General features: G+C 37.3%; 1 protein-coding gene across 1 annotated transcript in view; it reads left to right on the forward strand.

The window, feature by feature from the left end:
* Positions 1-24,788, forward strand: part of spock1 (SPARC (osteonectin), cwcv and kazal like domains proteoglycan 1) — a 247,271-nt gene extending 222,483 nt beyond the window's left edge. Inside the window, exons 8-12 of the mRNA XM_066716705.1 lie at positions 9,925-10,044; positions 14,099-14,320; positions 16,167-16,229; positions 18,839-18,976; positions 19,087-24,788. Coding sequence (XP_066572802.1) covers positions 9,925-10,044; positions 14,099-14,320; positions 16,167-16,229; positions 18,839-18,976; positions 19,087-19,280 — 737 coding nt within the window. The 3' untranslated portion in view covers positions 19,281-24,788. The remainder of the gene's footprint in view (positions 1-9,924; positions 10,045-14,098; positions 14,321-16,166; positions 16,230-18,838; positions 18,977-19,086) is intronic.
* The last annotated feature ends 272 nt before the right edge of the window (positions 24,789-25,060 follow it).

Raw genomic sequence — 25,060 nt, forward strand, 5'->3', positions numbered from 1 at the left:
TCTTCCCTTAAAAGAAGGCATCCCAGGTCATTCCTCTGGTTTTGTGTATCCTTAGAGTCCTGTGCTCGTGTAGATGTGTATGAATTGCTTCCAGAATCAGTTTCATCCTAATGAGCAATCATTTTTAACATATTGACAGGGTAGAGTTTGAATGTATTCCAATATTTGTCTCATATATGGAAAAAACAAACCTAATAAGAATATATACTTTCTTATTCACCCTGAACTATAACCACTATCTGGTCAAGAGTTAAGTCATAATCCAAATCCCTTTTCAAATAAACATAAAATCAGATTTGTTAGTTTAAATGTTGTGAATTATGTTACAAGTTAACGACATTGCACGTTCTACAATTTGATGCATTGTAATAATATTGTATTCAAGTGCTTTGCATACATTTGTATATTAATATATATGTATATATTTGATTACACATCTATGTTCACTGTGAAAATAATCTAAGCACTCATTTCACAATAGCAGGAGGTGTTTTCAAGTCCTATAAAAATTACATATTTTGGTAATCATCATTAGCAAACTACATAAAACTCTAAGGCTACAAAGCATTTCATTTTTACACGCAATTGTTGCTATGCAGTGCACACACAGATCAGACGCTAGATAAAAAAGATTAAGTGCAACTTTAATGTGCCTGACCTTTAGAGACTGGCAGTCCTTGTTGTTTAACATTGTTTTCCCTTGGCTTTAATTTAGTATTCTTGGGCGTCGAGGACAGGAAGAATTAGTTTACTTTTGGAAAGAATGGCCTTGAGTATATGTCCGAATCCCCCGTCTTGGCTGCACACGGTTTAAAGATATGCATCTCGTAATACTATGTTTTTTTTATTTCAAGTTTGATTTATGTTTTGCAGCATAGCACAGGTGTTTCCTAATTCTGCCGGGTTCCACACAGTACAGGACACAACGGCAGCATTCAGGTGACGATAATGTGTGACAGGGGCACACGTCACAGAAGAAGCAGTCATTTATCTGACGGTACGCTCTGTGCTGCCTCCACAGTCTCAGGCCTTCTCGCAGAAATGCAGGCGGCTCATCCTTCTCTGTCCTTAGACAACCTTTTGCAAAATTCAAGCTGCAGTTGGACTGATAAATAACTGGCGGATTTAGAAAGCAAAGGAATGTGTGCAAGGAATGAGTCTGAGATATAACACATTTCCATGAAGTGGATCCATCCTTGGTAAACTGTAGATGCAGACAACTCGTGAACAGATGTATTTACTGATTGGTGATGCTTGGTAGTCTAGGAAACTATTGCACCACCAATTGCATTTCAGTTTGTCTACAGGCGAGGACTGCTTCTAGAGCTTGTCCTTTATCCACCACAATCTGTGAGGCAGTAAACTCCAGATATGGGCTAGCATACCCAAGAGGACTCATTTAGGACCTTTTTGCATAATGTTTTTAAACATTATTCAAATGCACTTATACTGAAATCCTCAAGTGGGATGCACAGACATTTTTCTTTCTTTATTTACAGTGAAATGCAGCAGATGCTGTATGCATATTACAATGAGCAAAAGAAAAGTAAATATGGCATATTTGAAAGTGTGAACTGGAGTTATGTAGATAAGATGCATGATTGTTCACATAGTAGTGTAGTAGTGCACATTTAAATTGGGGTGGATGTACATTTTTAGTTTTACATAAATAAAAAATGAGGGCGGCTTATAATGTAATTTAAAATGTATGTATTTGTAAGCATGATATTATATAGCTTCACATCTGGCAACTTAATAATAGGGGATGAATGTAATTTACATTGTAGACACTTATTGAATCAATGTCACTAGACTAATGACGTAGCCATGTGTGTAGACTCTCAATGACCTCATACGATTAAGCCATCTGGGTTTTAGTCCCTGTTTGAGTTGAAGAGCATGTACAACACAATGATGTTCTTAAAACTTTCCATGAAAGGTTTGGATTGCTTTGCACATATACTGCGCCTATAGGAAGTATTCACCCCCCTTGGACTTTTTCACGTTTTGTCGTTTCAACCAGAATTTTCTGTGCATTTAAATTGATTTGTTTTCTCCTAATCAACACAACCGATTCCACACTTTCATTGTGGAAAACAATGGAGGGGTGAATAAAAGTCTATGCTATGCTATGAACTCCTAAATAAACTCAAGTGCAACCAATTGCCTTCAGAATTCAGACAATAGGTTGAATGGAGTCCATCAATGTGCAAAAAAGGTTAATCTCATGATTCACATGATCAGCCTGTCTCTAAGTTCTCACAGTTGGGTAGTGCATTCAAAGCAAAGATACTACCATGAAGACCAAGCTTTCAAAACAACTCCAGGATAATTTTGTGAAAAGTCGCTACCCAGAATCTGCTTAGAGCAACTGTCCTCCCAAACTGAGCAGTCGGGTAAGAAAGGCATTGGTCAGCGAAGCCACCATGAAAGACTCTGAAAGACCTACAGCATGGGAGAAACTGTCCATGTGTCAACAATAGCTCAGGTAATCCACAAAACTGGCCTGTATGTAAAAGTGTCAAAAGCTATTTCAGAAAAAAGACCATGTAAAATCTCATTTGGAATTTGCTAAAAGCCAAGTAGAAGAATCTGAAAATATGTGGCAGAAGATTTTGTGGTCCAATGAAACAAAAATCTAACTATTTGGCCTAAATGAAAAGCATTATTTCTGGCACAAATTTAGCACGGCATTTCACCCAGGTAACACCATCCCTACTGTGAAGCATGGTGGTGTCAGCATCATGATATGGGGATGGTTTGCATCAGCAGGGATTGGGAAGCTTGTCAGGGTAGAGAATGGAGCTAAATATAAACAAGTCCTAGAGGAAAGCCTGCTTCAGTCTGCAAAAAAACTAAGACTAGGACACAGATTCAACTTTCATCAGGACAATTCCCCCAAATGACCCAGCCAAAGACACTGCAGTGGCTTAAAAACAAGAAAGTGAGTGTCCTAGAGTGGCCCAGTCAAAGCCCGGACTTAAATAGGTTGAGAATCTGTAGCAAGACTTAGATTGCTGTGCAACCAACGATCCTCATCCAACTTGACAGAGGTTGATCAGTTTTGCCAAATACAATGACCTCAAAAGACAGCTATAATTGCTGACCAAGGTGGTTCTTTCAAGTTTTGACTCAGAGGGGTGAATACTTCTCTAACCAAGACATTTCAGGTTTTTTTTTTTTTCATTTACTGTTTCACAATCCAAATTCTCTTGGTTGTAACTCAACAAAATGTGAAAATGGCCAAGGGGGATGAATATTTCCTACAGGCAGTGTAAATCACTTTGTAACAGTATGTTTATAGTGTGTGTGTGTGTGTGTGTGTGTGTGTGTGTGTGTGTGTGTGTGTGTGTGTGTGTGTGTGTGTGTGTGTGTGTGTGTGTGTGTGTGTATATATATATATATATATATATATATAATACACACACATACACAATGTCATTATGGGCATTGAAAGCGAATCAAAACATTGACCTACGTATGAATTTCAAAATACAATCTTGTATCCTATTATGTTTTATTTATTATTAGAAGCTGCTTTCTACTAGTAGTATATCAAAATGCGATGGGGTACAGGTTTGTAATTCATGCTTCACAGTTGGGTCAATGTTGTGATTTGGTCTGGGAATGGAATGCTGTGTCACTTTGACCAACTAAAGCTACCCTGTCAATCATTGTTTCTTGGTAAGCCTCCCTGTCAACGTTTTGTCACAATAACTGAGCTCGGCTGCATTTTTATAATCTCTTAAGCAAATGGAGGTGCAAATACCAGTGAGAACACACTTGTACCCGTCTGAATCAGGTTATGCTAATACAACTCTGCTGCTGCTTAACTGCTGAACAGCTTTTAGGAATAATATTACACAACTCTAAATGTAGTGTATTGTTATTTTTGTGGTAATGTTTTCTGGCTGCTGAATTGAAAGCAAGGCAAAACAACAAAATGCCAGTAGGATATTTAAATTACAATAACAATTCATAATGACTCGCTATTGTGTGAGACAATACTACATGTTTTAAGAGGGTGCTGGGTTTCTCCTGTTACAATACTGCTATTACTCAATAATGATTAATCTGGGACCATTGGTATAGTAATAATGATTAGTTCTGACCCATGATTCGTTGAGCAGGGTACAGCAATGAATTACAGTATGTATTCATAATGTGTTCTGTGCAAAATGTGCTATGCAGTCACCTTTGTAATATATAACTTTAACATCGCTATCTCAATAATTGCATGCATCAGCAAATGTGGCCGATATATAAAGGGCTAGTTTTCCCTCTAGGAAGAAAATCCATCCACAGCTTCTGCAGCACAGAAAGTTCAGCTCTCACCCTGTCCATGGGACTGAAGGTAAAATGTTCCTGGAACTCAATATGAATATTATACCTGTGGGCTGTATTACCAGGTACAATCAGTGGGTTTGTAGTTCAGTCGCTCTACAGATTTGCAGTCACTGGTTGTCTTACGTCTAACTGAATGGACTTGTTCAAAAGAACACTGTTGTGTGTGTCTGTTTCACTTCAGGTTCCTAGAGATGGGGTTGTGTGTGTGTAGATCTGGTTATTTTCATTGCCTAAAAGCGCGTAAGGCAAATTAAAGACATTGAAAATGGATAACAGATAACTAGAGCAAGACAATGAGTCCAAATCAGTTTTATGTAGATCTGTGTATTTATAACAGAGAAATGCATCAGCAAAAATGTACTTTGCGGTTATATTGAAAGTGCTGAAAATATAACAACACAAATTGTTCCTTATACAAAACTAGTCTCTACATGCAGTATCACAGGACCTCTGATAAAATCCATTACCAGCAGAGGGAGGCTCCTGTTCTGCTTGGTCACTTGGTTCTATTGTTCCTTATTTTTCTCTGTTCATCAGAATGCTGTTCTCATTTACAATATTTAACACATCTTAGACTGATTAACCTTGGATGGGAAAGTGACGCATGGGTTTTTCTTCGCCTTATTGATTTATTCTAAGGTTGCACTTCATGAACTTTGCTTGTGTCAGATTGTTTGGCCTTTTGGGTGGGTTGGCATAAGAAAATGAATGATGCCCTCCACTATCTACTAGCCCAGAGGGTTCATTATTCCCTTTGTACCCCCCACACCATCCCTAATGTGCCTCAGATCGTCCATCAGCAAAGCACAGTATAGATTTTCAATTTCCACTGACAGATCAGATAAGGGCTGGTGCTTAACACAAGTGGCTTATTCAATTAAGGAATGCATGAATAATAAGTGCAGCACGCATCAACTTAGGAAAGGGAACTTTGGGGAAAAATAAATACAGAGTGTTGGGCTGGTAATGCATCTTTGGGGAGACGGATTTAATCACTCATGACATGACATTTAATTTCTCATGTCCTGCTATCACTGTGACCTAAATAAAAGTCACTATATTATGTGGAATTGTGCATGATTGACAATACATTTACGGCTGTGCCTGTGACCGATTTTTAGTACCGGTATACAATTGAAGAATTTACCACGATGCCCGGTTTTACCATTGAAGGGAACTGGCATTGTTCCGAAATGTTTAAGTAGTAGGCAAAGTGTTTAAATCAATCAATTCTTAAATGGTATGATATTACTATTATTAATAATTAATACTATTATTAATTATCAAAGCATTGGAGACAAGAAAAGCATCATATCCTATCATAACCATACTAAATACTATAACGTAAATAGCCTACAATGATAAAAATCAGAAAAACAATGTCCAAATGTATTTTCCTGTATGGCTGTGTTTCAACCTACATATTGAATTGATGATCATTAGTACCTGTCTAGTATAATTGTTTAATCAAACACCTGACTATATGCCTACAAAATTCCTGACTTTGTGCAAGTGAACCTAGAAGAATTGATGCTGTTTTGTAGGCAAAGGGTGGTCACACAAATATGAACATGGATTGTTCTGTTCACTCACTTTGCATTTAGTTAATTGATAAATATAATCTATTAACATGTCTATTTTTGGAAGCATTCGTACTTTACAGCATTTTTTCACACCTGCCTAAAACTTTTGCACTGTACTATAGAAGGACACTTTATTCTCACAGCACTTGCTCATAGAACAGCCATAATTATGCTCTTCAGTAAATGTTTTCCCTATATAAGTTTTATATATTTTTCAAAGTGTTGAATAAGAAGTGGCCCCATGTAGTTTAACTGTCCACAAATCGATGTTTTAAAAAATGGCAACATAAGATAATCATCAGAGAATTTATTAGACTATTAGAAGAAGAAAAGTGCGGCTTGGTAACCATACAGACAGCCGACACTTCACTTTTTTGTAGTCGCCAGTCAGGTACAGAACTGTCCTAAACTCCTTGGTGGCCGTTCATTTACTCTTTGGAGAAGTGACTCGCATTTGGATTTTCAGTGCAGCTAATAGAATTAAAATCCAGAGAAGATACCATGTTTTTTTTTCCAAGTTAACCCATACTCCAACTCTTCAAATTGATTTGTGTTGTCTACTCAAATGTGTTGCGTTGCAAATTATGAAGCAGGATGCAGAAATAAAATACATAAATATACACCAGTGAGATATAAAGCTACAAATCACTGGTCTATAAAAACAAATACTGATCCTCCAGAGTGAATTACTTTCTTGCATGCCATTCATATGCATGTTATATGATTCTCACATAATGAAATCCCACATTGTTTTCAGCAATGAGATTGCATTCATTCATCACCAATCTATGACAGAGAGGCATTCATTGGTAATTGATTTGGAATTCTTCAATCAGTCCTTTTTTAGGTGCATTCATTTACTTTGTAGACAATTAAAGTACTTTTGTATGTTTTTTTTCTGTCTGGATTTAATTTTAATGGTCTTGACTAAGAACATAAGAAAGTTTACAAACGACAGGAGGCCATTCGACCCATCTTACTTGTTTGGTGTCCATTAATAACTGAGTGATCCAAGGATCCTCCTATCCAGTCTATTTTTAAATATTCCCAAATTTTCAGTTTCAACCACATCGCTGGGGAGTTTGTTCCAGATTGTGATGACTCTGCATATAGTCTAATTATGGTCTTAAAAGTTTTACTCACACAGAAGAGAGCACACATGATATAAATATTTAGCAAAACAGGTGGAATCTTAACAATTATGTAAATTTATTTAATTACTAAAGTCTTAAACTGTTGGGAGGAAAGCAATACATTATAAAACATTGAATAAGCCATGGGGATGATTCAATTGTAATCAATAATGAGAGAGATAATTGCAGTTACCAATTTGTTATGCATGTATTTAGATACTCCATGACCAATGCTCTGCTGTTGCCGTGATTGCCTTTTCTTTTTTCCTTTGTAGAATTAGGCTTGTGAATAAAGCAAATTGCCTCTTCTCATTAGGGGATATCACATCCTGAGCACCTCAGTAGTTGTTCTGAAAGTGGCCCTCAATTATTTCACTGTTGTTATTAATGAGTCCATATTGCGGAGCCTCAGTCAAAGCGAACCATTCCCATATCACACCATTTCTCATCTACAATGAATGACGACTTCAAAGCGTGGTAACTACGGCCAACATGGTATTTGAAGATGGTTTACCATCCACTTCATGAAAGAACTAGTTGTTGCTTTTCTCAACAAGCAGTTCAGCTGGATAAATATACTCCAGAATCATATAAAAGCTAAGAAGAAAGGATTGTACAAGACTGCACACAGAACAAAGACATTCGCTAGAGCACACTATCTCGTTAATGAGAAACATATGCAACCTGTGCTTTGTGTAATATCTCTGAAAATTTGTTATTAAAGTACCTGGGCACTGTTAGAAATTCAGGCTCAATTGTTACATGTTTCTTTTTCTTTTCTTTTCTCCAATGCCATACTTTCTCAGTGCATGGATGAAAGTGCGTTAATTAACTACTGAGATAGCTGTGGTTGACGCTGAGTTTGAGTTGAAGATATTTTTCAAAGATCACATCCAGAGGTAAAGTTTGGTAAAGAGGTAAAGATTGGGTTTACAGAATATTCTCACAATAGCATTTGGAGAAGTATATGCCACGTGCAAAGAGATGACGTGCTGATCCTGTTTGGAGTTTATTATAATAAATGAATGTTTTACCGCAATTCCTGCCTCTTCTCTTCATTTGATTCCAGGCCTGTGGTGATGGATCCGGTGTGTAATTTATTCTTGCGCCTTTGCAAAGTTCGTATTTGGAAGCTGGCAGATGCGTTTGTGCTGCTGCCATGTGCTGACTTTTTTTTTTTATTTACTTTGCTCCTTGAAATTCAATTCCAACACTCCCAGGCACTGCCTTTTGGCTGTACAGATGCATTGATTGCAAAGCTGACCTCAACTGTCTTTTCTATCATGTGAAAACAAGAGAATTACCTTTTTGCAGTGTAACAATTGATTGACCTTTTTCTTCTCTGTGGCGGTCCGTTTCTGCAGAAGTATTTTAGTGGCCTCACTTGGAAATTAGATACAATTTGCATGTAATTACTTCAAAAATAGATCTGAATTCAACATCAGCAGATGGTATATGCTAAATAAAGCAGAACACATGTTTTTTGTTTGTTCTTATTTTTATTTTTTTATAATTGAACATATTCAATAAATAAGGACTTTCTGTGTTTACAATACTGCCAATTATAAATCCATTCTCTCTATGAACGTGGGGCTGGCATCTTCAATGCACACACAGCATTACTGTGAATGTAAACAAACTGGTAATTGAAATACTGTAAGGTGTTCTTTAAAATTATGTAGGCTACTTGTTGTGCACCAATATATTTTAATCTGCCTGCTGATTCAACAGCTTAATGTTTAAATGATATACTACTTTGTTTACATATCTACAATATGACAGTTTTTATTGATCCTTTTCTAGTTCATGGTGCATATTTAGCGTATGCACTATAATTTAGGAACTTCAGACTGATGTTTACATGAAATAACAAGCTGTCGTTTAAAGGGGACAAGATAAAAGACTTGTGTTTTCCGAGTACGGCTATTTGAATTGTTATATTGGATAGACTTTTTAGTTACGTGGAGTGATTTGTTTTGAAGAACTGTATAAGTGAGGCTTGGGTACTATATTAAAAACTAAGAATGTTACTTTCCCCACCAGGAAAGCTTCTTTGTACACAGTATTGAGCTACATTGTTGCTCAACATCCTGTTTAAGAACAGTGCATGAGCGTATTCTACAATGCACACAATCATTTGCATGAATGAGTGTACCGCATTAGGATTTATAGACTCAAACTGTGAAGTCAGCTTTCGGGCCTATTATAATTCCATGGAAATGTTGCTGAAATAAAAGTTGCTTGGCTCTAGCCTCTCTCTAGCACTGCAGGGTTGTTTGATTCATAGACGCTGGCACAAGTCCACAAGCGCTGTACAGGTGAACTCACCAAAGGATATTGTTTGTATCAACCTTCTCTGTTCGATAAGGTCCTGAGTTTGAATAGTATCATTGTTTTACCTGAGAACACAAGTGCCTGTGCGAATAAACTCATCTTCTTCAACGGATAAGATCTTGGCTCTACAGTGACTGATCGCATAGTGATGGTATCTTTCTATGTGACCACAGCCGCAATATCTAACATCAATCAAAAAATGAATTGCATTACACTGGACTGTAGTGTATAATACATTGCTCCTAGTTACTAGATTTCTCCTGTTATGTAGCCATGTTGATGACCTTACTTATAGGTCACATCAAAACTAATTTATTTATTTTGTACATTGGTGTACATCTGCAGCCCATTTCATGAAATAAGAGTAAAACTTTTCTGTCAGCAAATATTCCCACCAACATGTCCCTAGTTTGTGATACTTTTCCCACATCTGTTGGAGAAAATGCAACATCTTCCTTGTGGATTCTGAAACTCGAGAAAAATCTCACTGCCTCACTGACACTGACATTTCCTGTTCTTTATTGTAGCGTGCAATGACAGGGAGCTGAGAAGCCTTGCCTCCAGGCTAAAGGACTGGTTTGGAGCCCTTCACCAAGATGCCAACAGAGATCTTAAATCCACCGCATCTTCTGACACAGCACAAGGGCGTAAGTACTGAGCGCTTTCTGACTAAAGGTCTAAAGGTCTATTATCTCTGATATACAGTAGCTCTTATTTCCCTTCCAGGTACACATCATGGGCTAGACCACATCAAATGTTCCACCCACCTGCTAACCGCAAATTACAAATTACCCCATCACATTTTGATTTATACATTGTATTAAGCCGGTGGTTTTCAAACTGGTCCTGGAGTACCACCTACCCTGCTGGTTTTTGTTCCAACCGAGGTCTTAATTGCTTAATTGGATCCTGAACTAACAAAGCAATATACCGTTAAATTAAGTAATTAAGATTTCGGTTGGAACAAAAACCAGCAGGGCAGGGGGTTCTCACAGGACCGGTTTGAAAACCACTGTACTAAGCGAATTCTTGCAATAAATTAAAAAATGATAGGGTAGATATTTGTACTTTGCGGTTTTTGGGTAGGTCAAGGTTTTGCTTGGGTCTAGCCCTATGATATTCACCTCTTTTTTATATTTATAGTGTCCTGTTTTGAGGGGGCATATCTACAGAGTGTCTAGACATAACTATCAAGTTCTTACCCTCTGGTGAATACAGACAATACAGTTAAGCATGGATCTGCCATCAAAAGCTTCTACTTTATATTTCCCTCTCCACTGACACACGACCGGTCGGTTAGACCTGGATTAACATAGGCCAAATCGATCCTTGTAAAATATAATAGAATTACTATTTGATAACCTGCACAACCCCTATTCACTGCAGTCTTCCTTCTGGTTCATAATAAAGCTCTAACTCATGCTCCCAATATACACTGTTACTAAACACGGAGTAGGTGGATTGCTGTAAACTTTTATGAGGACTTTTGAAGCAATGAAATGGATTTTTCATTGACAATGATCTGCAGCCGGTTATGGGGGAGGCTTTAAAACGCTGATATATGTGTGTCATATATTTCTGCTTGCTGCAAGCTGATTATTGAAAATAAGTTTTTGCAACCTCTCCTAATATTCTCCTATCCTGTTTATAGAGTTCATAGACCACCAAATCACACGCCATAACTTACCCATCAGCCCTTCATACCACAGCTAATGAAGATTCATTGCCAGCCAGTGCTGTACTGGATTGAATGCTTAGATTTACTTCTTGGCTTTAAGGGTATGATGTTGTTGCTCTACCTAGCCTAACTGATCTGATTACTCTCGAATGTTAGCTGGTTCCCAAGGCAAAGCACTTCCATGAATAAATAATCTTCTTGTTTGAGAGTGAAATATCTGGAGGCTCCGAACAGACATTTGCATTGCCCAAATACTGCTTTTCAAAGGTTGTTTTTATGTCCATTATATAATTTTCATATTAAGAATGTAATTCATTTTTTGTTTAAGTGAAAGAAATGTTCTTATAACCGCATTTCCCTTTCATGGTATTTCGCTCTTGCTGTGAGTCCAATTATATGCATTATGGATGGTGTTGTTGCTTGCATTAATAATTGCCAAGGACACTTACTATTCCAAGAGAAAAAGCCAATACTGGAAAGTCTTCAGAAAGCTGAAATTACACAGGGAAGTCAATCACTGGCTCTTCAGTAGTGTTTCAGGGGCTGGATCAACTGGACTTACTTTTCTGCTATACTCCCTTCCAATCATCGGTGAAAACACATTTGAAAAACCTTTATTTATTTTTCTCTTTCTTTTACAGTTAATAACAGTACTAAATCATAATTTCAGTAGATGTAAAATGCAAGGAGACAAAAGAACAGGCCGATGGTATGATGGGAATAATGGGAATAATAATTTGTATTGTAACTGTTATTCTTAGTAGTGTTATCTGATTTTCTCAAGCCTTTTCTGTTTTCCAGCTGTTTTGCATGTTGCCATAGGCAGAAATCTGATCGTTAAACTTAATATTGCCTGACCTTGCTAGGAGGAAATATTGAAATATTAATTTGCAGCTGTAAATTCAATTATTAAGATACTTAAGACAATCTCGTAAGGCCAGACTGACCTGAATTTCAGATAATGCAGAGATATAAATATCAATACATGTAATTAATAATCAAATGCTTATTATCAGAAGGAAAATAGTGACAAGTTTCAGAAAGTTGATATCCATATTTGACTATTTTTCTATGTCTAATATTCTAATATTTAAAATAATGTTCTTTGTATGAATAGTCTGCTGACTTATATATCATACAAATATCCTACTGGTATTCAATGGTAGGTGTTTCTTTTTCTCTACTTATGTTTGGACAACCTCATATTAACAGCATGTTTAAATGTATTTATTTACCTTCTTTTACTCTGATCTCGGAGGAAGAAGCTTCTCAATGTGTATGACCATGTGAACAGGCTGCATGTGCACAACCTATTTTCCCTTGGAGGCTTTCATGTACCTTTGATAGCTGGAAAAGCATGGCCCGGGGTGCACAGTGAAACCAAAGCAGTCCAACGTGCGTTTAATACAAACACAAAGGAATAATGTTCAATATAACTGACGGAATTTTAGAAGCCATATATAGAACTGTGAAGGAACTGGATTTAAAAACTTGTCAAGATCTTTGTTTTTCTTTTAAAACACAATCCATTCTGCTTTACTTTATCATCTTGCTCGCAGCTTATTGATCCAATAACCTTATTCAAATGTTGTTTGTTTCTTAAAGAAACAGAGACTACTGGCATTGTTTTGTTCTACGCACTTATGTTAATAAATACATGTAGGTTACTTACCCATTTTAACAGATCAGCTCCTATTAAGACAGTGTTGCATATGCTATTTGTGGGAGAATTCATCATGTGGGGAAGAAATGTATTATCTGCTTTCCATGAATATCAGATTATCCACATCTCTAAAATGTTACATGATCTTTGTGCTCAAATTTAAATAATACATATATAATCCCCATCTAAATATGAAATATAAATGAAATATTGCAAATGTATGAAATATGTATGATGGAATGGGTTAATACGCCTCAGGATGTCTTCAAGGACCTTGTGGAGTCGTGAGTGAATCTAACATCGGTGCCCAAGCTGGTTGAGTCGGTTACTCGGTACACGTCTTTAGGTTTTCTAGTGTGGGCACCGTGGCGGCACCATTACTGTTAATGCGAGCTATGTCAACTCCTTCTTTCAAGCCAAAAGCAATTGTTATATATAATCTCTGCATAATATGGGATGTCTTGTAAAATATCACAATGTAACCCAGTAAAGGTTGGACTTTTAAAGTTATAAAACTGGATGCCTGTTCCAAGCACGGTAAAGGTTACTGCCTCCGCATAGTGACACTTATGAGTGTGTGATTACAGGTAATAATCGTCCCTACAGCTTTGAAGTTTTGGCTTTCTAAATGTCACTTCCAATTTGTGGAATATTAAAATAAATAGCTTTTTACCTTTTAAAAAATGTATATAAAACTATCACAATTATATATTTTTTAAGATCGCATTATATATAGTCTCCTGAATATTTACACGAAAACGTTGCTTTTCGACCACTGTATTTACTGCTCTGCACACAGATGACATGTAAGTAACACCGAGATGACAAACAACTTGTGCTCAGCTGTGCTTGACAATTCTACCCTTCACAGGAAATCTAATTCAAAACAATTACTGTTTTCTTTTCCCCTGTCCACCATTGGGAATGATGTTTTTGTGATCTGATGGTCAATGGTGTGAAATACACATTTTTCAATTTGGGTTTTTTGTGCACACATCCTTTTTCATGAATCCTTTTACAAGTACAGTACTGTTCCAGACAGAGCAACATTTTTAAAAGGTCATGTTCTTCTCCGTAAACTGACAGCAGATTGTGACTGTGTAATCTTAGAAATATTTAACTTTTCCTGCACCGAGACTCGAAATCCTTCACCCTTTCTGAACTGAGACTGATAAAAGAAACATCGTTGTCTTTCTCTATTACATCTGGAAGCCGAGTCCTCACGTTGCTCAAATAAAAACGTTCTCGGTTCGAACACAAAGACGGCGAAGGTGAAGTCAGTGGTGTGGCTTTGAGTTGTAACCTGTGGGGTTTGGTACTTTCATGAAAATTACACTGACAATCTTATCTCCCGTTCCAGGGTTTGACACCAGCATCCTGCCCATATGCAAAGACTCCTTGGGATGGATGTTTAATAAGCTGGATATGAACTATGACCTGCTGCTGGACCACACTGAGCTGACTGCGATTTACCTGGACAAGTACGAGCAGTGCATGCAGCCGCTCTTCAACTCCTGCGACTCCTTCAAGGATGGAAAGCTGTCCAACAATGAATGGTGTTACTGCTTCCAGAAACCAGATGGTAACAGCTTCATTATTACCGTCTGCATGCAGCATTAATGCGGAATGACTTTATTCTGTTGTGGCTGTTGTATTCGGTCATGCGATTCATTTTTCCTTAGTGTGTTCTTGGGTCTGTCCCTATCCAGGACCTGTGAGCTTAATGCATGATATTGATTTCACTGTCTCCATTCCTGTGCTCTCTCTCTCGGCTTTCTTGTCATACTTCCTTCAGAGTGTTAACCTATGATTTAATGCAGAACGGGATTACAAAGGTGCATCTTAAGCTTATAATTTCAGTTTAAACGGTATAGAAATTCCAAATATACACTGCAGTGTAACTTTAAGAAGGCAATGGGACCCCTCTCTTGACTCTTTTGATTTGGTCATCTGACTGATGATAAGAAACTAAATAAGAGGTGTCAATATCAGGTCAATAAACTGATTCCTTTTCAAGAACGTAAGGTATTGTAGGAGAACGTGGCCAGTTGCAACAAATGAAACGTGAAAACAATAAGCGACGCTAGATTAGTTATTCTTTCCATCACTATAAATATAACCTGTTAAAAACGGGACCACTTGAAGGTTATGTAATATAAGAATTCAGTGACCCCTCTCTGAAATCTTCATTTTGCCCTTCCCTGGCCTCCGTGTAGGATTTCCTGTCCTCGGGTGTGACTTCTCGAAAATACTCAATGACGTGTCGTAGGCAAATACTCAGGACAGGCTAGTTCCCACTGTGAAAACACACATGCAATTGTAAATGGTCATAGACTCCAGGTCCAGATAATCAGTTTTCATGAGCTGCTATAGCTATTTCTCAAGGCAAAGCTTATGAAGTTAAAACAAAACATAAATAAATACTAAATAAATAAATGTTTTAATTATTTAATTAAATGGGCCTCGGCTCATGCATGTTGACAGACCTCAATAGACCGCATTTCGGTGATAATCAAAATGTACTCTCTTCAAGAATATCAGACTTGTTTCATAAGAGGACATACTATGATTGCTTTGAACAGCAGGAACTTGCTGGGCTTAGCTATTCCGTCTCAAGTGCAGATCCTATTTCATTCAATTTTATTCGCCTGCTTTTGTATTTTCTTTCATTTTAAATTAGGTGCCCTGTGCTCTGCCGAAAAAAGCTTATGCAAATGTCTTTCATGTAGACTTAACTGAAAGCACACTTGACCTGAGAAACATCACGGTGCCGTTCCCAAAAGTGTCTCGCTGTCCTTGGGACTTTTGCGTTTTATGAGGAAAGCTGGAAATTAGAAGTTAAAATTGGAAAGTCAATGGATTGTCTTGGTAGCTTTCTAGCACAAGGAGTGAACTACGAGTAGTTATTGCACTGGTAGTGTTGATGCTGACATTCAAGCCGTGCCTTTGTAGAGGGAAGGAAAAACACACAATTACACAACTGCTGATCTGCATATTCTCAGAGCAGCAGCCTACTCATGTTAGTCCTCTAAGTGTAAAAAAAATTATGTGAAAAGCAAGCAGTGTACCATAGAAAGTTAATTAAAAAGGGAATCATTTTTGAAGTACTTTAATAAACCCTCAGGTGTTTCTATTTGTGTTCTGTATGTGTTGCCCATTTGCTGTTGACACAAGGGCACGTGAGAGTATGTGCTGCGATAAATGTGAAGATTAACTCTGCGTGGCCTTTAAGAGAGTAATTGGGTTCTTAAATGGGTGCTCCGGCGCGGCGTCCTCCCCCCCCAAGAGGCTCCCACCGCAGCCGGGCCTCTCAGAGAGCAGGGGCGAGGAAAGCAAAGGACAACCTTGTTTGCTTAAGAGGTTGCTGATTGGGGGTTGTGTTTCGGGTCACAAGGGATATAACACTGTCTGCTTCAATTTCTTCGCAGGCCTCCCATGTCAGAACGAAATTAATAGGATTCAAAACCAGAGCAGACGGAAGGCTCTTGTAGGTGAGTACTGCCCGGGCAATTAGTTTGTGTCAGGAGAGTGTCAGGGTTGATGAATGAGAATCTAGTGGCATGTGAAGCCTTGAATCCAGAGAGACAAGATGCAGGTCTAGGAGCCTTGCCTCACTTTTTTTGTCCTCTAGTTTATTGTCCTGTAGTATTAGGACTAGAGCCTATAAAATCATCACATGCAACAGACGAGGTGAAGACAGAAGATGACATCAAAGAAGAATCCAGTAACCTATAATGGTACAAAAGATTGCATTGTTTTCAAGCACAGTGGCAGCAATTCAATTAACATTTTCAGCCTTTTTTCCAGTATCGTTTTTAGATTTTCTACAACTGATAACTATAATTTAAAGGTAAGCGAAGCTAATCCGGCTTTCTCTTCTCAAGGTACACCGTTAAATGGAAGCAGTTAAACAACCAAACCAAACAAACGAATATATCACATTCATATGTCCCAAACAGTTCTGTTTACACTGGGTTTGAATACATATTTAACCTATCTAATCTTTCTGTTTTAGTAACTGTCATTATTTTTATACTTCTGACGTGGGAACTGCAGGAATAATAAGTATGATTACATGGAAATAACCTGTGGAGTGTTTGTACCGTGTAATTACTTGTATAAGTATGCGTTTCTCTCCGGTAACCATTTCCATGTATTTACAGAGCTATTGCTGTCTAATGGTGGGTTGTTGTTGTGATTTGCAAGTTGATTTGAGGTGAATATTCGTAGTGTGCATGTAATGTTGTTGTTTTCTGTATCTGAAAATCAGAAAGTTCTGGGGCCGGTTGCACAAAAGGTCTTAAATGCTTTTAAGACTATTTTAATTGGTCTTAGACTTCAATTGAAGCCCAGAATAAAGTTGCACACAACAACAAAAAAATCAGTTTGGTCTTAAATTCCCTACACCAGGCTTAAATGGGGAAAAAGGTATCTCTCGCTATAAAAACTGACATGAAACCAACATGGCAGCACATATGCCAGTTAATTTAGAATTTTTAAATGAAAGGGCATTTCGTAGAGAGAGGATATTTAAGGACAGGCAAAACCCTTCTCATATAAATAATTAAGAGTTAACACAGGAGAATGCAAAAGCTCTTAAAAACTGTTTCAGTACTTGCACACATTATGCAAAGTAATGGAAGTTTGACTAATAATAGTTTGACTAATTTGACACTGAAATGTTTCATTAAATTACTTAAAACTTACATCTAGGTGAACTATTACAATACAAATTCAAGTCTATTATCTAGTATCTATTATAAAGAATGACAAATGTATTCACAACCAACAACTCTTAATAATTACAATAATATTTTTCTCCTTCCCCTTTTAACTCTAATTTTCTACTCTTGCAATTTTTAACTTTTGAACTTTGATTTCTAGATCTAATTTTTCCCTTTACTACAAAATATTTCCACCACTTCAACATAAAGGTCCTCTCTTTGAACCTAGTTTTTCTTTTTTTAGTTTGAATGGGGCCGACATCTTCAGAATCTGCAATTAAATCAGTAAATTGCTTTTTGTTATGTAGTCTGTAAAATAAGCTGTAAAATAAGCAATATATATTCATAATTTGTTATTATACAAATAGACATCCGTTAACATATATATTTGCATTAAACACTCCACTCCACTCCAAAAAAAAATGTGATTTTTAATGTAAAAAGTGTTTCAAACATATCAGATGATGTGAGCACGGTGAGGTTTGTCGCTCTGGGTAGTTTAGCACTCACAGTAACTAGAGGGTTAAGAAGTGAAATGTTATACAGTGTTGTGATACATATTCCTCAACAGATTTTTCTCCACATGCATTTTATTGGTAGAGAAAGTAAATCTTATCTGTTGGCTAAATTCAGACTACGACATATTACACACTTTGACAATTCAATTAATGTTTTAATCCATTAGCTTGTTTGAAGTCCATATAGAAATGACAGAATATTATGACATCATAGCAGAACATGATCCTACTGTTCCCTTCCTACCCAATCTTATCTTACACCTTAAAATATATCTTCCCAACTCCCTGGAGAAGTACAAGATGTTTTGTTTTTGCATAATTCAACAAAACTAAAAGACACATTGTTCCTGATTTACTCTGCTCTGAATTCTAACTTTGTCATTCACTACCTTCTTGGATTTGTCTAGCCTATCGCTCGCTTATTTATCATTACATGTTTTTGATTCTGTATGGGGAGTTCAGTCGTATAATAAGGGAGGTGGTTTGAAGCCTGGGGCTGTAAATCACTGAATTAATAATCAGGCAACGCTGTTCAAGAAAACTGCAAATTAACCTTTAGTGTTTCATTTATATATTAATGATGGTGAATAAAAAATGTGCTGCACTCGGGGTGTAAATTGTGTTGATGAGATCTGACAGTTGTCACAGAGGATACTTGCGTAGTTAAGTATGCTCTTGTTTTAACCGCAGGTGTCCTGATCCCCAGTGGAGGCATTAGCCCAGGCCAGTAAAAACCCACCTTAAACACGAATCTGTACGTGAAATAGAGGCAGGATGTTGTCATACTAGGCCACAAAAATAAGGAATTCTACTCACCACGCTTTTATTTTGTGGTCTATTTATTTCACTCTGATTTAGGAGCTTTTATTCCAAGATGCAATGACGAAGGCTACTTCAAGCCCACTCAGTGCCACGGCAGCACCGGGCAGTGCTGGTGTGTGGACAAGTACGGCAACGAGATCGCCGGCTCCAGGAAGCAGGGCAACCCCACCTGTGGTAAGCAACGACACAGGGGACAGACACAGGCGATTGCCACCACCGAGGTCTCTTTACGCGCATGTTCGAACGTGTTTGGCTTTTGTTCCATTGCCGTTCCATTTCCGCAGAAGAGGACCAGGAGACCTCGGGGGACTTCGGCAGCGGGGGGGCTGTGATCCTGCTGGACGACCAGGAGGACGAGCGAGAGCAGGTGGGAGGGCGGCAGAAGGAGCGCAAGGTCAGGATCCACCCGCGAGGCGCCATCGAGGATGACGAGGATGAGGAGGACGACAAGGACGATGAGATCGGCTACGTCTGGTAGCTTCCCGGCAGCGCTCGAGGGACTCTCATTTATTGCACAGATCTGAAGCCATTCCACAGCTCCTCCTCTCACGTAACGGAAAAGCGAACGACGACGCAAACGCCAACCAACGACAACAGAATAATACGGACGCTCCCATTATTTGAGTTTGATTAGAACAGTAACACAACTGTGTCCTGCCTGTCCCCGCGCCCTGGGCTTCTCTTCTAGGTTTCCCGCAGCTACCCCCGAAATCCACTATTGTTTTATGGCAGATGCTTCTTTCTAAACCCATAGGCAGGTAGGCTCCTGGCAGAAATACTGTTGTATCACCACACAAACAAGTTCATAATAATATTTAACATAACATTTACTCTTTTGTTACTGAAGTTTTACTCCAACATAGGCAGCAACTCATGTGATCAGAAATCTTGCTAAGTGAAGCTGCAGATATATCTTTTGGTATCATAAAAGTTTAGATTTTGGCATTCTTTTCAAAATAGTACCTACTCAGCATTTAAACCCATTTCATTTTGCATTTCCTTTGTTTTCTGTGGGCTTCTTCTGTGTCTTAAACTAAATACCATAGCAAAAATATAATGCTCAAATATTACTAATGTATGAAAGTCCTTATATGTAGAAAACAGCACTTTTTTAAAAGGATATTCACACAGTTGTTCCACAGGTCGAATACCTTGTTTTCCCTTTTAGGTTCGTACACTTTGCTGTACTGGCAAGGAAAATCTGCCGTGTCTCTGCTCTGAGACAGTCAAACCATTCATTTTATACTTTTTCAGAATGTGGAGATTTAATTTCCTGCCCGGAAGGTGGCAATTTCAGATCTTTCCAAATGTATTCTATGAAAATAAATTAATTCAATAAACTAGTACAGATCTTTCTGACTTTAAGGAAGACAAAGCTGCAAGGGGGCCAGTTTTGTCACTTTGTTTAAGGCATAAAAACGTCATTCGATCACAAATCAATCATCCAGCCTTCATTCTGATGACTCCCCTTAGTTGCGCAGCTGGAATTAATTGAGTTTTCCTTGTGGTTGAATTTATTATCAGTCTAAACTCTAAACAGTCTGCACCCTTCTGATAATAGACGTGCATCTTCAATAATATCGTTCATTCATCAGAAGCAGGCTTGCATTAAACTAGGAGTCCGGTTGTGCTTTGGTGTTCATTAGCTAGTGTTGTGACTTCTGTCCAAAATAATCAATTTATCTTCTAGATTTGTCATCCATCGCTGCACTTGGGATCAAGCAGTTGCCAGAAATGAAAGGTTTAGAATCTCTGTTTAATGTCAGGGCATCATAACAGTTTATTTTTTTTATACCTGAACATTTCGATTTGAGATCAGAAATCCAGATCTCCCTAGCATGCGATTTAAGCCTTGTTAAGGATGCTTTTTGCTTTTCCTAACTAAACACCCCTGTCCAAAGCATTTGCCACCAATTACTCTTCCGTGAATACATTATAATTAGTATGATAAGTTATGTAGCTTTGTAAAGAGAATACATACAGGACTTTGTAGCATATATAAGTGGCTGAGCTTTGCTATTGACCCCAGACAAACTAGAGGAAGTGTAATGAATATAAAAGAAATGGAAGAGTGATGGGTAATTCAAAGCAAATTATTTTTCCTTCTGTTTCATTCATCCATTGCTGGATGTGATACACACCTGCACTGCTGTCTGTGTGATACACCAATAACAACACCTGTGGAGTTTTTCATTTTATAATTGATATCTCGTTTTTGTTTTCTGTAGCTTTGTTATACCATGGCCCTCTTCCTCTCACAAGACTGAGATGATTTTGTTTTGCTATTTCATCTTCTACCAGTGCAAACATTAATATGGCCTTCCTGTACGTAACCCGTGCTCAATGAATGTATGATTATAAAGAGTGCCCAAGCCTGTAATCCTACGTATAGCCACTTTAGAGGCAATGTCAGCTGGCTGTTTAAGTCCGCTCTTTGTTGTCTGAATGAGAAATGCTTTTTTTAAAGTATAAAAAAGGTGCACGAAAAAAGCAAAAGATCCTTTTAGTCACCCGATTTAATGATAAATAAATAAAATTATTCTTACATTTGAAGGCTATCTTCTTTTGTGTGACCATGGAAGTCTTTGATGTTAAAAACGATCTTTTTGTATGTCCATTGTAGAAGTTGTGGCTGAACCAACTTGATGTTTTGTTTGTAACTGTAGGTTTACACTTTGGCTTCTGTCTTGCTCCATTGTTTTACATTATCCTGTATATAACAGTGAGGACATGAATTCCCAAATGTGAAGCATTTCATGTTTTCAGATTTATAATTATTTAGATTTCTTGTTTTATTGTGTGGTTTGTTATTTTAGGGCGTTCTTAAGAATAAATTAATTGGATCTGGAAAGCGATGAGGGAAATGTGGTAGTCTTTACAAGACATGTGAAAGGAGATGTGTAATTTGAAAAACTAGGAGCATGACTTAATACTTTTTGTGCTTGCATATCTGTCTGTTCAACATGTTCGTAAACTATTTATGATATTAAAAAACATTGTTTTTTAATATCATAAATACAACATATAAATATTTGCTTTGTAAAACCACCGGCAGAGCTAATGAATATTTATTAAATGTAGTCAATCACAATGTTTTTGTTTTACAATGGAATACTTCAAAAGATGAATAGTAAGATGTGTTTGGCTAATAGTAATAGTAAAAACTTTGGTGAATAAACAGTTGGGGAGGGAACAACAGTGTCTTACTGTACAGTTGTTTCATCAAAATGATTTCACTGACAGCTGTAATTCCACTGAGCAAAGATTCCCTTCAACAGCTTAAATGTGAACCAATTTGGTGTTGGTTCGCTATGGCAGCCTGCTTCCTGAATCTCTTGAACACAGTTTTGGTAGAAATGACTGAAATGACATTTTGTATTCAGTGCATGGGTGCGATTTCTCCCCAGCTCATATCCTAATTATTAAATTACAAGTTGAGCAAACCTCACCCACTTGCCTCCAGCTAATGCAAAATATAGTGTGGTATCATGTCATTCAAATTGATTTTGCTGCTGTTCACGTGGCGGTGCATATAACTATACCCCAGTCAAACTCTGCTGACGTCAGTGCCTCCAACTGCAGCAAAATGATCAAATCTTTACCCAAAAAGGTGTTAAACTGGCAGCAGATGATCCCCCATATATATCTGATTTAATATTCTATAATCTAATCTTGGACAGAGAGGACAGTTACCAGTTGTTAGCAACTTGATTCTTGAAACAATGTTTAAAGGTCAAGTAATCTAGCACGATTTGGCACAAACCTACTCTGAAACAGACCCTCCATTTCTTAATAATAACCATAGAACCTGTATAAAAAATTGCAGAAACCTTTAATATTTAAAACCTTTTAAACTTTTTTGCAAGGATGTACCTCACTATTAGTCAGAAAAATTAAGAATCTAAAATCCTGACCTGTTAGATTACTCAGCAGGAAAGACTAACTCCATGATATACAGCATATCCTTCCCTTCCTGCCATGTACCCAATCCTAGCTGTGCTGGGCATTACTTTTTGAATATAAATAAGACCTCTTTTAATCATCTTTTTTGTTATTAAGGTCTGAGGAAGTGTAAAAGAGGACATAATTGCTAGATATGCTTTACCTGTGGGCTGAAATAAGTTAAACAGTGCATTTCCCCATGCAATGGAACTGTAATCACAGTGGCTGTACTGGAAAATGAAATTAACATCTTAATAACAAGATGTGGGTTATTTCAGATGTTACTCTTATCCCTTTAAGCTGAATTCAACTTAATATTCTCACCTTGTGCTTCTGAAGTCTGGCTTCGCGTCATAGTCTAGCGTTGGGTGACATTCTTCTTCAATATTATTCATATTATTTGATTCCCCCTTCGTTTTAGGTTTCACATTGCTGACTCCTGACCCGCATTTGCAAGAATCATGCAATTGAGATCATGGTTGAGCAAATTTCTGTTAATATAGACTCTTACTTCGTACCCATAGTTTAGCTCTACTCAATAAGAGCTCAATATGGCAAGATGTGGATTGACAAGGTGTTCTTTCATAAGCTAAAATATTTGTGATTATGACTGCTGATTTGTGTGTAAAACATTAAGCAAAAAACAAACTATGATGTTCTTTGGGGGCACAAACTCTTTGTTTTTAATGTATCTGAACTTTCCAATGCATCTACTGCACTAGAGCTAATTAGCTTTACTGGATATGTTTAGTCTTTTGATTTTCAGGTCTCTGGTAAGATAAGTCTGCCATCCTGGATAGGGCGTTGGTGTACTTTGTGTTAGTATAACCTTAAACCATCTCCTGTATAATAACTGGAAATACTAGGGGAACTTCCAATTCAGCAAATCATAAGGAAAGCCACTCTGACCTGTCGTTGAAAAAATGTAAAAGAAAAAACACTGTAGGGCAACTATTTGTTAAATTGTCAAGAGGAGATTCAACTCCCACAGAATACAAATCCACCAACAAATAACTGCTACTTCTATGTCTATTGAAGGTGACAAAACAGTAGAAAAATGCAAGGTATTTGTCTACCCAAATGCAGCATTTTATATTTACTGAGGGAGAACCTGGTGCATTGTGGGTAACAGCGAAAATTTTACTAAAGACTGGAGAGAGATTTGTAACACGAACAGTGAAATAACCCAACACCCAGAAGCTGCCCAGATCTTTTAAACTGAACACTGAACCAAACTGTGCATGGTGGTAACAGTTCTTTGTTATTGAAGTGTGAAGGTCCATTACTTGCAACTTTGTTTGTTTGTCTGTCTGTCTGCGTTCATTTTTTTTTTATTTCAGGTTTCTTTTTGTTCCAGGAAGAAAAACATAATGACAAACCCGACAAACTTTTCAAATCAAATGCAGAGCCATGCTCATTTTTTCACGCGTTTTGATTTTGACGTCAGTACGGTTATTTTTGAGAAATGTGTGTAGTACATTCGGTATGTGTTATAGTTTACCATAGTAGGATTTCTTCCTTCTGCTGTTGTTTGCAATATGTTCATTGGATATCAATCATGCAGTGCTTGTAAATCACCACAGCAAACCTGTAGAAGGGTGGCACTGCACTCTGACCGCTCAACACACATATCCCATGTATAAGACGTGGTTACTCAGTTGGATGCCTTTTTGTTACTGTTTTCCTCCCAATTTTTAATCTATTGAATATTGTTATAAAAGTCTTCAATGCACAATAACATAAATGGCCATATTTGCAGACGTCTTATTTGTTAATTTTATATTTTTTACTTTGTAAAGAAAACAAAATGTAATATAATGCCATCTATGGCTCTGTGGCTGTGATTATTTGCATTTAAACAGTGTATAAGTTGATAGTCTTCAGTGTAGCTAGGTCTGTAGCTATTTAAAAATAATGTGTAGTGAGTTCTGAATGTCTTTCCTTCTGGTTTTAAAATGGAATGTTGATGTTTTTTGGCTGAATTTCTGATTTCAATGTAACTGTTCCATTTTGTCTGTCTGAATAAATTTTAGTCTGTCCATTACTGCTGTCTTGTTGTTATTCACCCGGGTAGGCTTTTACACTTCGCTAATTATATATTATTTTGAAAGATAATATAAAATCCCATTTGCCAATGTTTCTTTTGTAGCTTTAAGTCACTTTCAATAAGATGTTTTGAGCTAGTTGCTATGCACAATTGTATTCACGATAATGAGAATTCCCCAATTAGCAGAATGTACACGAACATGCTTTCTGTTTATATGCTGTGACTATAATATATCTATATCTTTCTCTCTCTCTCTCTATCAATCAATC

This window comes from Amia ocellicauda, chromosome 11 (assembly GCF_036373705.1).
Source record: "Amia ocellicauda isolate fAmiCal2 chromosome 11, fAmiCal2.hap1, whole genome shotgun sequence".
In the NCBI taxonomy this organism is placed as follows: domain Eukaryota; kingdom Metazoa; phylum Chordata; class Actinopteri; order Amiiformes; family Amiidae; genus Amia; species Amia ocellicauda.